The sequence below is a fragment of the Hakea prostrata genome, chromosome 6, assembly GCF_041222555.1.
Source record: "Hakea prostrata isolate BN-2017 chromosome 6, UWA_Hpros_2, whole genome shotgun sequence".
NCBI lineage: Eukaryota > Viridiplantae > Streptophyta > Magnoliopsida > Proteales > Proteaceae > Hakea > Hakea prostrata.
The window spans coordinates 26,163,174-26,182,747 of NC_142605.1; the positions used below are offsets into that span (position 1 = coordinate 26,163,174).

The following is a 19,574-nucleotide window of genomic DNA, read 5'->3' on the forward strand; positions in this document are numbered from 1 at the left end:
CTTTTAGGGGAATAAAGAATAGCTCACTCAATTATAGCATTCCTCCTTTATTTTGGGTTTCAGATTTGGATGATGAGGAAGGGCATCAAAATGGGCAAAACTAACCTTTTACTTTAGTTGTCTGATAGAAGTGATAACTATCTTTTTCAACCTTTGGGCATGTTGGATCCTAACCACTCATCTTCATGAAGATTATATCCAGATATGAACGGAAGAAATCTATCTAAAGAGAGAATCAAGCTTAAAAAATTATTATTTGTAATAATTATTTATGACCAAATTAGTCATGGGTTGGGACATAATTATTAATTTTTATGTGACATCACCACTCTTACGTTCACATGATTATATATGCAAGTTACAGGTGCTGATTGGAGCCGAACATTATTGCCATCATGGTAAAATATTATTGACTAGAGACCTGAAATAGCACTTGAAAATTAACATTATTGCCATTATGTTAAAATATTATTGACTAGAGACCTGAATCACAAATGGGAAACGCATGGGAAAGGGAATTTGAGCTGGGTTTCTGACCCACAAGAATAGAGAAAGTGCTCATTTTATATATTTCTATCACATACGTAGGAGTGAGATCCACCAGTAGTCCACCTTGTCAGTACTTAGAGAAATTCAGGCTTAAATTTGTGGCAGACGTGTTCAAGGAGAGTATAATCCTTTACCCTTGCAAGTAGAGGATTCAAACTCAGGAAACTTAAGTATGTGAATTGATTGGCTCCATCTCTAGCTCCACAGACGTATGGTACGGCCCAATTTTAGCCCCTATGCTTTATTTCAATATTTTTTTATAATTTATTTATAATTGTGTTATCTATATTTTAGTCATTTTATTAATTTCCCTAAATTTTTAATGTGAACCCCACGTCCGAATATAATAAAATATTTCAGATGTGGGATGCACAGTGGATCCCGCATTGGCCCACATAATATGTATGGTGAAAAGACATTAGTGATTGTCCAACGAAGAGATGATTCAGACTCATTATCTCCCCCTCCCCCTATATTCAATCTTGGCTTCGCCCTTGTGCCAAGCTCCTTCTCCTTAGAGACAAAGAGGTTTCAAGCCATACTCTCAAGGTTCCTTACGCCCTTCCACTTTAAGGCCAAGTACTCCAAGCGATAATTCCCCAGAAAAGTTATACTGAAAAAAACAAAGCTGAAAAGATTCCTCCCAAATGGTTAAGGTTGCGTTTGTTTGCTGGAATAAAGGTGGGGTGGGAAAAAAGGGATGGGAAAATTCTTGAAAAAGTTTAGATTTTTTACTTTTCCATTAAATCCCAAAATGGTTGATTGTTTGGTTGCTTGGGGTGGGAAAGTGAGAAACTTGTTCGGTGATGTGGCAACCCAATTTTCTCACCCCAAGCCATTTTAAAACCCCCACATATTTGGTGGGACTTTGTGGGAAAGTTGGGAAAAGTAAAAAGTGGGACCCACCACAATCACTTTTCCACAAAACCTTTCCTTTTCTTTCCTTCTCCCTCACCCCACTATACATGGGACCCACATTTTTTTTTTCTTCTTCCCACCCCACCTTTGCAAACAAACGCAGCTTAATTGATCTACAGAGGGTGGGATTTTTCTGGAACTGGCTTAGACCTTTTAAACTCCAATAAAAAATCAATAATTGTACAAAGGTCTTCAAACATTGGAGTAAGAACACTTTTCAGTCTACTGCCAAGGAAATCGCTAGGATCCAATTGGATTTGGAGATTTGCCAACAACAACCCCCTAATGATCAACAGGATGAATTGAGACTTGAACATCAACTGGAATCTTCTTTAATTGCATAAGAAAAATACGGGTTTCAAAGGTTTAGAATTAGTTAGTTAAAATAATGGGATCATAATACAAATTTTTTCCATGCTTCCACTGCCCAAAGAAGGCACAAGAACTCTATTCTCAGACTTAAGGATAGAAATGGTCACTAGATTAATGGGGAAAGTTCAATAAAATCTGAAATTTGGACTCATTTATTCTCTCTGTATAAATCCGTAGTTCCCTGACTTTCTTGAAAGCACCCACAATGCATTAGTAGCCAGGTAAATGATTCTCTTTGTAGTCCTTTTACAAATGAGGAAATAAAAAATGCCCAATTTCAAATGAAGGGCACTAAAGCCCTTGGCATTGATGGTCTCCCAACCCGATTTTTTCAAAGGAATTGGAACACCATAGGAAATTATTTGATTATTGGTATTCAACACTTCCTTGAAGGGGGCCATATGCTTGGAAATTTGAATAAGACTATGATCACCCTCATTCCTAAGAGATCTAACCCTCATGAAGTTTTCCATCTAAGACCTATTAGTTTATGCACTACTCCCTACAAGATAATTGCCAAGTGTTTGGCTAATTGCTTAAACCCATTTTAGGGATCATTATTAGCCAAACACAAAGTGCTTTTGTCCCAAGGATCGTCATTTTTGATAATGTGTACTTAGCTCATGAGTACTTGCATTTTATGGAAAAATCTTGGTTGGAAAGAGGTATATGGCATTTAAGCTAGACCTTTGTAAAGTTTATGTAAAGCTTATGATAAGCTAGAATGGTCTTTTATTGAGGTCTCCTTGAGAAGATTGGGTTTTGCTAAGAAGTGGATAAGGTGGGTAATGCAATGTATCACCATTATTGAATATCAGCTAAAGATTAATGGTGAATTGATTGAGAGGATTATCCCTCAGAGGGGGATTAGGCAAGGGTGTCATAAGTCCACATCATTCTATGCCAGATACATTCATCTATCAAGAAACTTAGCAAAGTTTAATTCTAATATTGGGATTCAAAGACTACCGGGTTTAGAGTGGCTAGATAGGCTCCAGAACTAAATCATTTATTCTTTGTTGATGATTCCATGCTTTTTTCTAGTGCCACTATTCAAAATGCATCATTAATTAATGTTTTATTGCAGGAGTGCAAATAACTATCAGAATTACACAATCGATAAGTCCAAAGTTCTCTTCAGCTCTCATACTCCAACAGGTACCAAATTTGAGGTAATAGCTACTTTGGATATCCATGAGGTGCACTCACATAGCATTTACTTAGGTCTACCTACCACCTTTGGTAAATCAAAATCTCAGACCTTCTCCTTTATTTTGGATAAACTTAGTAGTTAGTGCAAAACTGACTAGATGGAGGGAAAAGTATCTTCCACAAGCAGGTAAGGAAATTCTTGTAGCATGTGCTCTTCCCATGTATGTTGTGTTCTGCTTTTTAATTCCTCAAGACCTCTGTAATAAGATCCATTAGAAAATCAAATAGTTCTGGTGGAAAAACAACAAGGGAAAAGAAACTAACTAGGTCAACTGGGAAACCCTATGTAAGAGGAAAGTGGATGGTGGTCTAGGTTTTGGAGATTTAAACTGTCTTAATAGGGCCCTGCTGGCTAGACAAACTTGGAGACTCATCACCTGTGTTCATAATCTTTGGTCAAGAATTATGTCAGCAAAGTATCTGTGAAATCAAGATTTGTTAAGGGTAGAAGTACCTTGGTCTTGCTCTTGGGGGTGGAAAAATATTATGGCTGGAAGAGATCTGCTAATTTCAGGGATTGGGAGGAAAATTGGCAATGGACAATCCACTTTGATTTATATAGATCTTTGGATTCCCTCTCTTCCTATTAAAGGAATTTTGAGTTCCCCATTGCCAAATGGTCCTACTTTGGTGGGAGAGTTAATTGATTGAAATACAAATACATGGAACAAGAACCTTCTTGCTTCCCTCTTCTCACCTTTTGAGGTGTAGGAATTTTTAATGTTACCCATCCTCTCCCAATCTATCACAGATGCTTGGTTTTGGACCAAACAAACACAAGGAAAATTCACAGTGAAGTCAGTCCATTTCCTTAGTTTAGCATTATCCCCTAGAGCGACTAATATTGCTTCTCCCTCTTCATCCTCTACTTGTTGGAAGAAAATTTGGAATATTCCAAACCTACCAAAAATAAAGCACTTCATATGGAGGGCGGCCAGTGAAGCTATTGCCACAAATAAGAATTTATCCCAGACAATAGCCCTCCTATGCGTGTGTGCCTCTTCGGGAATCTATTGTGCATCGTTGTTTTGTCCCACAAATTGTTGGAAGGTTTCTCCCCTTAGAATTGACGTGTCTGAATTCTCAGGCCTATCTATGCATGACTGGATTAACTTTATACGCTCCAAATATAAACATACAAATGAATTGGAAATGGTGGATACGATTTAAAGTACACTGTGTTCGCTTATGTTGGAAGCCCGAAATGGATTTGGTTTTGAAGGGAAACAACCTTATTAGAAGGATTAATGAATTGTTTTTGGGCATTATATGGTAAAGTGCAATATATACATTTGAACATTTCACATGAAGAGCTTGGCCACACAATAACTGGCTCCAACTCACTAAATGTTGATTACCATTTTCAGGTTTATGTGGATGGTGCTTGGGACAAACAAAGTAAGAAGGGATGACGATGTTGTATTGTTTGGGGTTGGCATGGAGATTTCCTAGCTGCAAAGGCACACTTTGGTCTTAGCATGTTGGTGGATGTAGTGGAATTAGAGGAGATAAGGGATGGTATCTTATTGGCACAATCACTTCACATCACGAAGCTGGTTATTCTCTTAGACTACAAATGTGCAATCGAGGCCCTTAATGGTCGGAGTCACTCATTAGATTGGATATGTTGTTATAATGTTGATGAAATTTTAAAGCTTACGATTCATTTTGAGTCTGTGTTTTTTACCTTTACTAGTAGGTCCAACAATACTTATGCAGATTTTATTGCTCGTGGGGCTAGAACATTTAATATCTCTAGAATTTGGTGGAACTGCCCCCCATATTTTATGTTAAACTCTAAAACTGCCTCCAAGGATTTTCACCTGGAGAGCTTTATATAAGCTTACGTTTGGACGGGAAAAAAAAAATAACACAGAGGTAGTAAGAGATTTTACTATCTTACCTGGAGAGGCGTATCCTCTCACAGAAAGAGGGGTGGAGTTTGGGTTAGGATTGAAGGAGAAGGTAGAGGTGATGGTGCTGGTGAGAACACTGGAAGTTAGCTCCTGAACTACACTCTGGAGAAGCATTTGGCCACTAATACCGTAGATACCGCCCTCCCACCGCACCAAGAGGGCGGCAAATTGAGCTTAACACGCTCTTCTTGGCTCCTTTTCTTTTGGGAAATTTTTAGTGCCACCTTCAGTTATCCCCAATTTAATTACACCGTTTGAGTTATCCAATTTATGAATCAAACTCTTTATTATTAACCCCGTAGTCTCAATAGTTTTTAGTTGTTGAGTTCTAGTATTATTGTCCCCTGATTCTAAGGGAATAAGATGGCAAAAAAATAAAAAATCATTCTAAAATACAAATCATGAAAATGCAAGAATAGAACAATAGTAGTGTTGCAAATAGTAAAGGACTATGAAGAACAATCAAGTATAAGGTACGTTTTTCGTTCAAGGGTATTCTTGTCTTTTTAAAATGTTTAACTTGCTTACATTACCTATTAACTTTGATTTTGTATCAGCAAGATGTGTTATTGATATATTTTCCTCCTATAGAGATCTAGTTGATAAATTGAATAACTCAAGAGATGGCATTAATTTTAGGGGATAACTCAAGGTGGGGCTCAAAATTTTTCATTTTCATTCTCATTCTTGTTGTTTGGAAATAAATCAATCTTATAATTAATTTTAATTAAAAATTAGATTTTATTTGTTTAATACTCATTAGGTCAAATTATGAAATGAAAAATATGTTTAAATAGTTCTGGACAACTGTGGAGCTTCCCTAGGGCCAAGTCCTGTGATCCCTCAATTTTTTGAGATGTCCTTATTGATTCCCCTCTGGCCCTTTTTACATGTATGAAATACTAGCATAAGGGTGTTAATCGGTATGGTATCAGGAATTCGGTACCGTAATGGACCATATTGAATTTCAATATTGTAAATAGAAAATGTATTGTATCGAATTTTGTACGGTACAGTATGAAAATGGTACTTGAAAAATGGTGCAATACAGTTTCGGTATGAAGTCAGAGCGAAAATCGATGTAAATACGGTACAATTTCGGCACGAAAGAACCTACTCTATATATTTATCAGTTTCAGGTTTCAAAGTATAGAACTGGATCAACAACAACTTAGAAGGGTCGAGGATCATAGATCACTATGGTATATTTTGAGTTTAGACTTTTTTTTTGGGTGTGCATGTGCTCAAAACATCAAAAATTTTGAGTTTAGACTAACATGACCATATTCAGCCCGTTGACACTCTTACATTTCAAAGGTATGTGCAGACAAACTAGCTATTGAGAAGCTTGCTCTCTTCACCATTTCATAGTCGACCTCGAGTTGCCTTGGAGATGGGGGAACCTGGTTGTGCATGGCCTAACTGGAATTTTCCTTGAATTGGGATTCTATTTTTCCCTCATGAAATGAAAATCAATGTGATCCTTGTGCCACACAAAAGAAATTCAACGTGAGCATCTTCTCTTCACAAGGCAATCTAAATTGCTATTTCACCAAAAAGACTTAGAAATTTGATTTAATCAAGTATTCCATTAGGATCTTGTTTGGGTAATGAGCCTGACCTAATGGTGCCTGTGGTGTGCACCATTAGATGCATACTACGTGGATTATATTAAATCCCTGCCGCTCAGATGGTTCAGTTCATTTTAAGAAAAAAGCCTCTTTTATTTTTTTAGTTATTATTTTTTTATATATCATTTAAGTTGATTATATGTGCATATAGTGTTTTGAGCGATTAAAATTTAGTGAAATTCACATGGCGTGCAACCAATGGTGTGCACCATAAGCATTACCACGTTGGACATGCTATTCCAGTAAAATCCCCCAGAGGGATTATCTTAGTTGGCAAAGAGCAACACTTCATAACTAAGTGAGTGGATGTGCTTCTAGCCAAGGTCGAGCCTGTCCAAAACCACAAACGGAAAAAAAATCAACTTTTAACGTTGATGGAAGACAACTACACAAGATGAGTAGCTCTTAGTCTCCTCGTCACCCCATCAAACCATGGAATTCATCGGTGATAGAAAGATTTCAACCAGGAAACTGAACATGGAGATAACTTTTTTGGTCAATCGAACAAAAGGCAAAGAAGAACACGTATATGAACGTAGCAGCAAATCTAGGTGGCAATCGATCCATTTCCGCCGATATTTTGCAGGTTCGGTGGCGATTTTTCTGCAATATTGTTTAATTTCATTTTTTTTGTGCATTTTCCTGTTCGCTACTCACCGAACTGGGTGAAATTTGAAGTTTCGCCGAAATGTTTTACCTTGCTTCTAGTATAGTGGTGGCAATTTTTTTATATGGAGACCGTAAGTCAAAGGAAATCATAAGGTTCTAACCTCTGTCCTACCACGTCTTCAGCCTCCCCTCTCAGCTTGTAGGCCTTAATCACTGTGATTGGTTTGATGTGTCATGGTTTGATGATCACACACACACAACACAAAAAGAGGGAAAAATAAAAACGGAGTGGTCAAAGTTTCAAATTTTGCTGATTACCATTATCCCCAAAATTTTGTTTTGTTCAAAGCAAGTCAAAGTAAATCAATCATGATCGAGAATGAAAATTAATACCTGTTGAGGTATTTGAGTCATACCTAACTTATGTTCTAATATAGGCCATCAAATTAGTACGATCTAATGTGGTAATGGGCCTTTGTGGGAGAGTCTAATTACCAATAGAACCTGGTGTAGTTCTATAAATACTAGCTGCAAGCAATAGTCTGAAAATTCCAATCTAGATACTAAGGGTATAATGCTTTAAAGAAACCTTGCGCTTAAACCTTAACCATAACAATCTTAAAACATTAGCAATTTTCTAGAGAAGCTTTTGTTCGATAAAGTCTAAAAGGTGATCGAACGCTGCTCGAAGCTATCTACAATTTACACTAACTAACTCTTTCATACAAGTAAGTTGTTGGCTCCTTCTTTCTGGTTTTGCTTTGAAAAATAGGATAGTTTTCCAAAGTAATTTGCTTTGTTCTTAGGTTCGAATGAGTAATGCGGAACAATTGTTAATCTGCTTATTTTCGTTTTTCGATAATTTTTTATTATTATTGAGACGTGAAGTCACTTCTTTGGGTAAGAGAAGTCACGATCATGATTACTTAAAAGAAATACTTTAAAATTTTTCATTCTCGTTTTTTGAGACTTGAATCATGTTGGCTTCGTCTTTGGTTTTTTGTTTTATTCATTGCATTAAATTTTTTTTTTTTTTTTTTGTTGATACGAACCAATAAAATACAACTATTTGGACATACACATACATTCCCAGTCCCATGGGGTTGTCTCATCTAATGCTGGACAAGCAAGCAAATACGCTGATTTCAAAATTTCATGATCCTTGTTTGTAATAATCTGAGCTCCTTCTATTTTGGGCGCAAGAATCAATAAGTCTTCAATTGCTTCTAAAGGCCATCTAGTCTTTGGAATAGGTATAGTCTCCTTGATCTGTCCCCAATTTGTTATGATTTCTTCCGGCTTCAATTGTTGATCTTGTGCAATTCTCATTCCTGAGGCTAACCCTTTAGCCATCGTAGCAACATAGGAGGTTCCTCTCTTTGCCGATCCAAGGAGACAATGTTCCGTGTCTCGTAGCCGAGCAGATCCTGTTCCTTTTCGTGATTCACAACCCCGCACGAATAATATAGTGAGGCGAGGCCACCGATCTTGTAATCTAGAGAAATTGCCCCAGCCCCTAAAGAGGCCGAGATTACAATGTCTTTCCCAGGTGGGTGCAACCGTAGTCTTGACACCACTTGTTTATATAATCAGTACTCTCATAGGGCCGCATCCATCGAAAATACATTACGCACGCCACATACAAAACAGGTAATACATAACGGATACTAACCATCTTATCAAGGTTTGGCAAGTTGTGAGTTATAAAACAAATCGACGAAATCAGAAATATTAGAGAAGGGTAGTAATTCTGTTCTTAGCCCGAGTGGTCCCGTTGCCCAGATCCTTCTTGACCATTCACAAGTGAAAAATAGATGCCAACCGACGTGCTAGACCACAAAACGCGCCACCGCATTTGGATTCCATCTGGCGAGTATTGCATTAACTGGGATTCCTGCATTCATAAATCGACACAAAAAGTTAATAAATCTTGGATGAATCTTAAGTTTTCATAAAAACATCCACATAGGATGATCTTTGTTTTTTTTTTTTTTTTCTTTTACTTTGAAAAAGAAGGCCACATACGTTTCAAATCAAAACAATGTGTCTTGATAGATTTGTTTATTTGTTTTATTCTGACTAAAAACAGTGATAAGGAAAAGCAAGATTTGACATTGCATTATTTCATTTTTTTCTTTCTCTTCTTTAACCATACATTATAATTATTCTTTCGAATTTTTCTGACAAGATTTGATGATGTTCATTTTTTGTAATTCAGTATTTTATGGAATTTCGATTGGCTTCATCTTTGGTTTTTTGTTTTATTCATTGCATTGAATTTTGAATTCTGACAAAAGAAAGGTAACAGGTGTAACGATCATTTTTTTTTTATTTAATTTTTTCTTTTATTCATTGCTTTGAAAAAGAAGTTCATGGAGGTGTCAAATCAAAACAATATGTCTTGATAGATTTGTTTATTTGTTTTATTTTGACAAAAAACAGTGATAAGGAAAAGCAAGATTTGACATTGCATTATTTCCTTTTTCTTTCTTTCTCTTCTTTGGCCGTACATTATAGTTATTCTTAAGAATTTCTCTTGACAAGATTTGATGATGTTTATTTTTTGTAATTCATTAGTTTATGAAATTTCGATTATGATTCAATTATTTTCTATATGCTGGTTTGAGATTTGACAATTGCATTAACTCTTTATTGATTTATGGAATTTTGTAAACTCTCTCAAGACTTGATGATGTTTACTTTTTCTGGATCTTTGTTGAAAGGGTATTTAGGTGTAAAGTCTTAATTTATCTGATAAAATTATTGGATTAATTATTATTTGTATCTTTTTGATTAACTGTATTTACTATATCAAGGATTATAATGCATGATGTTCCAATTGATATGGTCAAACTGTAGACCCTTACTGGATTTGAATTAATACTTAGAAAAGAAAGACACAAATTGGATTAAAGTTTCTTAATGTATTTTATACGGTATAAACTTTTTTTGAAGATACTGTTGAAAATATTGATGAAATACAATAGACAAGAGATGAGGATTTCTGTAAAGACTATTTGTTGAATGTCCTGTTAGATAGACTTGCAGAAACCTATAGCAAATATAAAAGTGCTAAGAAAATATGGGATACCCTAGATGCTCAATGTAAGGAGGAAGAATTGTCCAAAACTCATTTAGTGTATAAATTCATGAACTTCAAATTTGTTGAAAACAAAGAAATACTCCCTCAAGTTACAGATCTAAAAAACCTAAAGATCCAAACTAGTCACAGAAAAAATAAATGTTTGTGATTAATTTCTTGTTGGGGCTATTATTTATAAGTTACCATTAACCTAGAACTCATTTAAGACTGAGATGTATAGGAAAAAGGTACATGTGGGGCTAGATGATCTCAAACGGTTCATACAAATCAAAGATGATAATAGACTTAGAAACAACTTCGAGATGGTGAATAAACAGGAATTTGCTACGAATATGATCACTCATCCCAAGTATAATTCTAAGAAAATCAAGCCACACAAAAGTGAACCCAATAAGTTGGAGGCCAAAAAAACTATCTTATACAAAAAGAAGGGCAAGTGTCACAACTATGAAAAATGGGGACACTATGCAGTTGACTGTAGACTACCAAAAAGAAGTGATGGACACACTAAAAAGAAAGAAGTCAATATAATGATTGATAACACTAAGCCGAGACACTTTGTAGCAATGGTAGGTGCAAAGGAAGTCAAGACCAGTACTTCTTCAGATTGGTGGTTAGACTCAGGAGCATGTTTGCCACAATAAGAACTTGCTGGCCGACAGCATTGAGGTTTCAGAGACTGTAAAGTTGCAAATGGAGCATCAGCCATGGTAACCCAGAGAGGAACTGCAAATCTTATTCTGTCTTCAGGTAAGAGACTAACTTTAAAAGATGTTAAAGTAGTTCCTAATTTAGAAAATAATTTAATTTCACTTAGCCTTTTATGCAATGCTGGCATGTGTATTTCTTTTCATAGTGATAGTGTGACTTTATCTGTTAACTCTCACTATTTTGGTTGTGCTTATCTAATTAATGGTATGTATAAACTAAGTTTAGGAAATGAGACAATAAACCATACTAGTTCACGCTTAATTGATCCTAATACATTGCATTGTAGATTGGAACATGTGAACTATAGGAAGATGATCCAGTTTTCCAAAACTTATAACATATCATTAGATACATCTAATGGCTTTAACAGATGTGAAGTGTGTGCTCAAACAAAATTACTAGAAAGCCTTTTCATCAGGTTTCTAGAAGCACACAACTTTTAGAATAAATACATTCTGATCTTTGTGATTTTAAAAATTTCACAACTCAAGGAGAACGGAAGTATTTAATTACTTTTATAGATGATTTTTCTAGATATTGTCATATTTATCTGTTAAAATCAAAAGATGAAGCATTTGAAAATTTCAAAATTTTTAAGAGTAGAGTTGAAAATCAGTTAAATTTAGAAATAAACAACTTACAAGTGATAGAAGAGGTGAATATTCTTTGACAGAGTTCAAAACTTTTTATGCGTCTGAGGGTATAATTTTTTAAACTATTACACCTTACTCACCCCAATCAAATGGCATAGCTGAATGTAAAAATAAGACGTTAATAGAAATGTTGAACTTCATGTTGTTAACTACTGGCAAGCCTTCCTGTTATTGGGGACAAGCAACATTAATTGCGAATCACATTCTAAATAAGTTACCACACTCAAAATTGACCGAGACTCCATATGAACTATGGCATAAACATCCTTGTAGAATTGACCTCTTAAAGACCTGGGGTTGTATTGCTTATGTAAAGATACAAGACCCAAAAAGACCAAAGGTGGGACCTAAACAAACATTTGTGTATGCCTAGGATGTACAGAAGATAGTTCTGCAGACCAGTTCTTGGATCTATCAACCAATGTGGTGATATAATCTAGGGATGCAGTGTTCTTTAAAGATAAGTTTTTTCAAGATCAAGGCATGACCTTACCAGGTCTAACAGGAATGATTGTAGAATCGATTATGGAATTTGAACCAATTACTTTTGACACTAACCCTAGTTTGATCATTGAATCAGAACCTAGGTGTACTTCTAAAAGAGATAAGAGTACCCAAAGATTCTGGTGAAGACTATGTAACCTACCATTTAGAGAATGATCCATTTAACTATAAGGAAGCAATGAGATCTAGGGATTCTTTGCTATAGACAGAGGCAATTGATGATGATATGCACTCTCTACTACAAAATAACACATGGACTTCAATTGATTTACCTAAAGGTGCCAAGTGTGTAAATTGTCAATGGGTCTTGAAAAAGAAACTAAATCTTGATGAATCTATATCTCGGTATAAAGCACATTTAGTAGCTAAGGGCTATACTCAAGTCAGTGGGGTGGATTACTTTGATATCTACTCACCGATCTGCTATCTAGCCATAATTAGAATTATTATTGCTTTGGCATCTACTGAGTACTATGTTATGCATTAAATGGATGTAAAAACAGCCTTTCTCAATAGAAACCTAACTAAAGAAATTTACATGAACCAGCTTGAAGGGTATTCCATGAAAGGTCTTGGACATAAAGTTTGTAAACTAAACAAATCTTTACATGGTCTTAAACAGGGACCTAAATTATGGCATAATAAATTCTACAAAATAGTAAAGAGCTTTGGGTTTCAAAATAGCAAGTCTGATAAATGCCTTTACTATAAGTCTGTGTCGAATAAAGTTGTAATTATTTGCTTGTATGTCATGTAATTATTGCTTGTATGTAGACAACATGCTGATTCTTGGTTCTGATCATTTTGTAGTGAGTGACATCAAAGAAACCTTAATTAAAAAATTTGACATGACGGATCTTGGTGTTGTAGACACCATTCTTGGCATGAAAGTAAGTTTTTATGAGCAAGGAATTACTCTTAGCCAATCTAGTTATATCGAAAAACTACTTTCTAGATGGGGATACAGTGGTTGAAACCGATAGAAACACCATATGATTGTAATAAAAAGCTTGTACTGAATAATGGTAAAAACTGTGAATCACTCAGAATACTCTAAACTAATTGGTAGTCTCATATATGTAATGAGTTGCACTAGGCCAAACATAGTCTATACAGTAGGCATGCTGAGTCACTTCACATGTAATCCTAATACGAGCCACTGGAGTGCCCTTGAAAGGTTAATGAGATATCTTAAGGGTACTACAAACTATAACCTTTGCTATACTGACATCCTCTAATTTTGGAAGGATATTCTGATGCATTATGGTGCTCAGATATAGAAAACAACAAATCCACTAGTGGTTATATATTTACACTAAGTGGAGCAGATGTTGTGTGGAAATCTAAGAGACAGACTTGCATTGCTCTGAGCTTTATGAAATCAGAACTATATGCTCTAGCCTCAGCAGGAGATGAAGCAGAGTGGATAAGAGATTTGATCTTGGATATTCCATTGTTTAACTTGAAGGTAACCTCTTTGAGTTTGTTTTGTGATAATCAAGCAACGATAGTGATAGCCAATAATTCACTCTATAATAGTAAGAGGAGACAAATTAGGCTAAGACAAGCCTGCTGAATTATCTTATTGAACAAGGAGTGATCTCTTTGATTGATGTGAGATAAAAAAATTAAAAAAAAGAACATGGCAGATGCCCTTACAAAGGGATTAGACAAAGATCGAACATTCAAAAGTTTGGGGGAAATGAGGATAAAGACTATATAGGTAGGTCTTAATCCAAAATTCTATGTTATTTTGAATTGTTTCAAAATATAATCTAGTCATTGTTAACATTCATGACAATTTACTTATTTCAGATAATTTGGTAAGATTGTGGAGTATAAAGCTTTATGAAGTCATTCCATATTGATGATGTAGCAACCTTTATATGAAACTTGATTATCTTATTATTTCAAACAAAAAATATGAAAATTATTAATATATTTCAATGATATTATTATTATATTATATCATTTCACATCTGATTATATGTCATCCATCGAAAGATTTGTCATTCTAACTTTAATGATACAAATGATAACTATGTTGGACAAGATGAATATTACATTTCAAATAGAAACATGGAATGAATCTTTGTAAAAGAAACTATTTAGATCTTGTTCTTGTATAAAAACTTGATGAGAATGCAAATGTTTTTCAGTCATTATGCGGAATGTACTAAGTTCTTTTGGTAGAACTAGATATTCATAAATACATTGTCTAAATGATTGGATTCATATTCTTATAAAATTCATTAATAATTTACAAGGAATGACGAAAATGGAGGAGAGCACCTTAATATGGAGCTCAATGAGAATGATTTACTTGATGAGAAATCGTTCAAGGCTACAAGAAACTATTAATTGTCCATACAAATTAAATAGTTATAAATAGTTTATGTTGAACATTAATTTGGTTTTATTTTGTTTAGATTTATTCTAAAACTAATGATTCTAGTTTAAAATATTCATTTGAATTTAATTGGATATTATCATATTTTGGAAAGTTATAAATGATTATGTATTGAGTTTGAACATTACATTTATGGGACAATACTAGAGCCATATGTAAAACATATGAGGAGATTGTTGAGGTATTTGAGTCATACCCAACTTGTGTCAATTTATGTTGAGGTACTTAAATTATATTTCAACTTATGTTCTAATATAAGCCATCAGATTAGTTACGATCTAACAGTGTAATGGTCTTTTGTGGATAAATTTCAATTACCCATAGAACTTGGTGTGGTTCTATAAATAATAGCTAGAAGCCACGATTTGGGTATTCCAATTTAGATATTCAGTGTAATGCTTTAAGCAACTTTGTGCTTAAATCCTAACCCTAACCCTAACAATACCTTCTACCCAAAAAAAAAAAGAAGAGCAAATTGCACTAGCACCCCAAAATTGGAGTTTCATTGGATATATTTGTCCAATTTTTCACTGAAAACCTTTTAGACACTGTTTATTATATGGATATTTTTGAAAATAAACAATGATTTAACTATTTTCAATAATAAATTTGATAAACATATCCAATAAAAATTCAATTTTGAGGTTTATGTGCTCTTTAAACATAAATTGGGGGTGTCAATATTTTAAGGCCTCTATTTTGGGGTGCCAATGTAATTTACTAAAAAAAATAAAAAATTAATACAAAAAATTCTATTCATCTTGGCGGAAGCAAAGCATGCCTAAAAGTTTCACCCATCTTCCGGCGGCAAAGTAAATTAATACCAAAAAGACTATTTATACAGTCGGAAGCATGCCTAAAAATTTACAGCTGGGTTCCGGCGGTGAGTTGGTGGATTAGATTTAAATAGAGTATTAAAAAGTTAAGGGGGAAAAACACGTTAAACAAGAAAAGGAAATATATGAGGTAACACACTGCAATCTCGGATGGGCCAGGCATCAAGCAAGAACCCAAACTCAATCTGATGACGAACATCACTCTATCCACTTGAGAATAATTTTTTTATTGAAGCATCGATGTTCCAATTTCTCACACCATGTTGAGCGACAATCATGCATCTCCTGGTCTAATCACCTCAATTGGTGTCGAGCTCCTTTCCTTCCTAAAGTGGTTTCAAGCCATGCTCTCAAGGTTCTTCGAGGCCAAGAATTCCTAGCGACAATTCCCCAGAAAAGTTTATGTGAAAAAGACAAAACCCAAAAGAAAGATTCGTCACTAATGATTAATCGATCTACATCTATCAATAATGGAGCTTGGAATTGGAATAGTCTCTCTTTTGACAGAACTTTGCAGTAACTTCTGGGCTGGAAAGGGTTGGTTACTCATATGATTCTTATTTGATGCGAAAAAGGTGAGTAGACAAAGCTCTATCATCAATAGCAATGGTAGTTTCTGATCACAAATACATTCCCTACGAACTGATTACATCTCTAGCTATTTCCAAACTTACAAGATGCTCAAAAGTAAATATGGAATATATTACTTTTGAGCATCCAATTATATGGAATATATTACTTTTGATCATCAAGATGCTCAAAAGTAAATATGGAATATATTACTTTTGATCATCAATAGCAATGGTAGTTTCTGATCACAAATACATTCCCTACGAACTGATTACATCTCTAGCTATTTCCAAACTTACAAGATGCTCAAAAGTAAATATGGAATATATTACATTCAGTTACTACTTCCGAAAACCAGTAAATAGCAAAAACTTCAGCCAGACCTGCCTCATCCAATTTGATGTAATAGACCAGATGATCATTATGAAGCCAACTGGAAGCCATAACATCAAATTAGTAGCTACCCAGACATAATCAGCACGATAAGCTGAACCATTATACAAGATTGGAGTAGACCATGAATATGTAAGCAACATAAAGACTAGAGCTAGAAGCAGGGGACCTCGAAGAGGATATCCTACAGTGAGATTGTAAGAAAGCAATGAAGCTAACATGAACCCAGCAAAATTGAAAAGCATGAGCAAGTTGTATGTAGTTGGGGCCACTGAAGACCAGATGGGTTGTCCTGCAAAGTGTTCATATTTGCAGTTTGATGTGCAGCTGTCCACTGATTTTTTATCTTCCTGCCAATACCCACCTGGGGGACTTACTCCAGTTTGATAAGTAGCTGTGGCTATTAGAACAACAATCACCAACAGCGCGTTTCGGGCATCACTTGGAACATCCATGTCCACATTCAACTTGAAATACTTTGAGAGACATTTGAGTCTTGAATCAGGTACAATTTCCAGATGATTGCACTTTACTGGTACTTGGCACCCAATCTCTTCAGCTTTCTTAGCTCCTGCACTGGATAAAAGATTACTTATTTTCTCCTTGTCTGGATTGCTACTAGGAAGATTCATTACCAGATCAAATGCTGTTAAATGAGCCTCGTTGATCTCATTTACATGGACAGCATTTTTAAAAAGGAGATTTCTCTGTACTAGTACCTTAACTATCTGCAAAATGTAAACATAATCTAATAATGTCAGAATTCTTTTTAAGATCTAATTAAGCAAGGGAATTAGGGTTTACAAAGAGTAGTATACCTCATATTGTCCAGTTGAGGCAGCAAGATGCAAAGCTGTGTTGCCTTCTTGGTCTTTCCAAGGTAGAATCTCGTGGTGCCATTTCTTCCGAAGCCAATCCACCAATATCCCAAAGGCTTCGACCTTTTTATGTTTCACAGCCAAATGAAGAACAGTCTCCTTTCTAGTTGTCAGAGCTTCAATGGATTCTGGGCAACAAGAGAGTAATTCTTCCAAAACATCAATCTGTCCTGAAATAGCTGCACAGTGAAGAGGAATCTTCTTCTCTCTCCCTTTCAGGATACAAAGATCACCATCCACATCCATGGCTTTGTTTACTTTCTTTTGGCATGGTCTGCTTTCTTTTCTCAAGAGCACCCTCACAATCTCTAGTTTCCCATTCATTGAAGCTTGGTGCAAGGGGCTAAATCCATCTTGATTCAGCTTCAAGGTGAAAGAAGGCTTCAGATTTTTAAGTTCTTCCACCATACAAACTTTATCAGACGAAACAGCCAAATGTAAAGGAGTAGTAACAAATGGAATCTTTTCAACCTCTTCAAGGATGAAAGGGTTCTCTCCAATCAATGCATATAATCCATCTATATCTCCATTATTAGCCACTTCAATCAGTCTTGGATCCATTATGTATGTTTTCTAGATGTGTGATGGTGATCAGGAAGCAACTCTTCAAGAAAGGCAGCTTTCTAGCTTGGGCATGCTTTTACTCCCTATGGCAAATAAAAGCAATAGTTAAAGGCTGATACTTGCAGTTGTTCATACTAACGCTCTATAAAAAGAAATAATATATATATATATATATATATATATATATATAAATATATATATATATATATATAATAAGGGCGGGGCGACGCGTGGGAGTCCATTGATGGCAGAGGTTCTCTAACCGATCACGAACGCAGACGGCGAGTGAAGCACCTGGTATCTCGCCTCTTGGCCAACGAAGAAGAACGTCTCGCCATTTCGAAGAATGCCCATATATATATATATATATATATATATATATATATATAGACTAGGTGTACCATTCTCTTACCCCATAAATGAGAAAACAAAGAAAGATTTGAGTACCCATAGTGGAAGAAGCATATATCCCTTCACTTAAACTGAAAGCGGAACAGAAAGTGGAACAGAAGACATGAATACAAAGCTTACCTTCTCAATACTTGCTATAATGTATAACAAACTGGAAAATCGTAAAGCAAACTCTCATGTCGACTAGCTAGCTTGAGGTCAAGGTCTCAAAACAATCTCTCCGTAAATATTGTAGGAAAATTTCCTTATAGACTCAATTCATACAAAAACTTTTGGCACCAAATTCAGACAAGCTCTCCAAGTCACTCCTTATACTGGTCTCTGAAACACCCTTCTTTCTGATTGTGATCTATGTTATTTTGAAAGGGGCTTCTTGGTTTAAAGACATATATATAGCAAAAATAAATCATGAGACTATTACGTCAACAAGGGTTTGGAGAAGTCTCCAGGCAAACCCTAGAGGCATCTTTCAGGGGAATAAAGAATGGCTCACTCAATTATACCATTCCTCCATTATTTTGGGTTTCAGATAAGGATGATGAGGAAGGGAATGGGCAAAACTAACTTTTTACTTTAGTTGTCTGATAAAAGTCATAACTATCTTTTTCAACCTTTGAGCATATTGGATCCTAACCACTCATCTTCATGAAGATGAAATCTAGATATGAACTGAAGAAAATCTATCAAAAGGGGGAATTAATCAAGCTTAAAAAATCATTACTTGCAACAATTATTTATGACCAAATTAGTCATAGGTGGGGACATAATTATTTAACTTTATATGTGACATCACCACTCTTACGTTCACATGATTATATATGCAAGTTACAAGTGCCAAACATTATTGTCATTATGTTAAAATATTATTGACTGGAGACCTGAATCACAAATGTGAAATGCATGGGAAAGGGAATTTGAGATGGAATTCCGACCCACAAGAATAGATAATTGTGCTCCTTTTATATCTTTCTATCACATGCATGTGTAGAAGTTAGATCCACCAGTAGTCCACCTTGCCAGTACTTAGAGATGAAATTCAGTCTTAAATGTGTGGTAGATGTGTGCGAGGAGAGTATAATCCTTTACCCCAGCAAGTAGAGGATTTAAACTCTGTAAACTTAGGTATGTGAATTGATTGGCTTGATCTCTAGCTCCACAGAAGTATGGTACGGCCCAACCTGTTGAATCATTCCGATTACTTGATTGAAACTCTATATATATGCTCTCTTGTAGAGCTATTAAGAGATAAGGAATTTCATTCTAGTGTTTTTGGTGAGAGTTTTGTCACGTCGTTCTAACAACTGTTGACAGATCTCCACTTTAATCTTCCATAC

The 19,574-nt window shown here is 35.2% G+C and overlaps 1 protein-coding gene across 1 annotated transcript; it reads right to left on the reverse strand.

Moving 5' to 3' along the window:
• Positions 1 to 15,838: 15,838 nt before the first annotated feature.
• LOC149012944 (ankyrin repeat-containing protein BDA1-like) lies at positions 15,839 to 18,663 on the reverse strand. Its single transcript, XM_089158886.1, has 3 exons — positions 18,361 to 18,663; positions 17,206 to 17,912; positions 15,839 to 17,115 (listed from the first exon to the last, which is right to left on the reverse strand). The coding sequence occupies exons 2-3, from the start codon at positions 17,824 to 17,826 to the stop codon at positions 16,336 to 16,338; spliced, it is 1,401 nt and encodes a 466-aa protein (XP_089015012.1). The 5' UTR covers positions 17,827 to 17,912; positions 18,361 to 18,663; the 3' UTR covers positions 15,839 to 16,335.
• Between the last annotated feature and the right edge of the window lie 911 nt (positions 18,664 to 19,574).

What these genes read in the sequence shown, in the direction of transcription:
- LOC149012944 (XM_089158886.1), bottom strand. Translation starts at nt 17,826, where the DNA reads ATGGATCCAAGACTGATTGAAGTGGCTAATAATGGAGATATAGATGGA. An exon ending in CCTCAACTGGACAATATGAG is followed by an intron (nt 17,116 to 17,205) that starts GTATACTACTCT and finishes TACATTTTGCAG; the next exon opens with ATAGTTAAGGTACTAGTACA.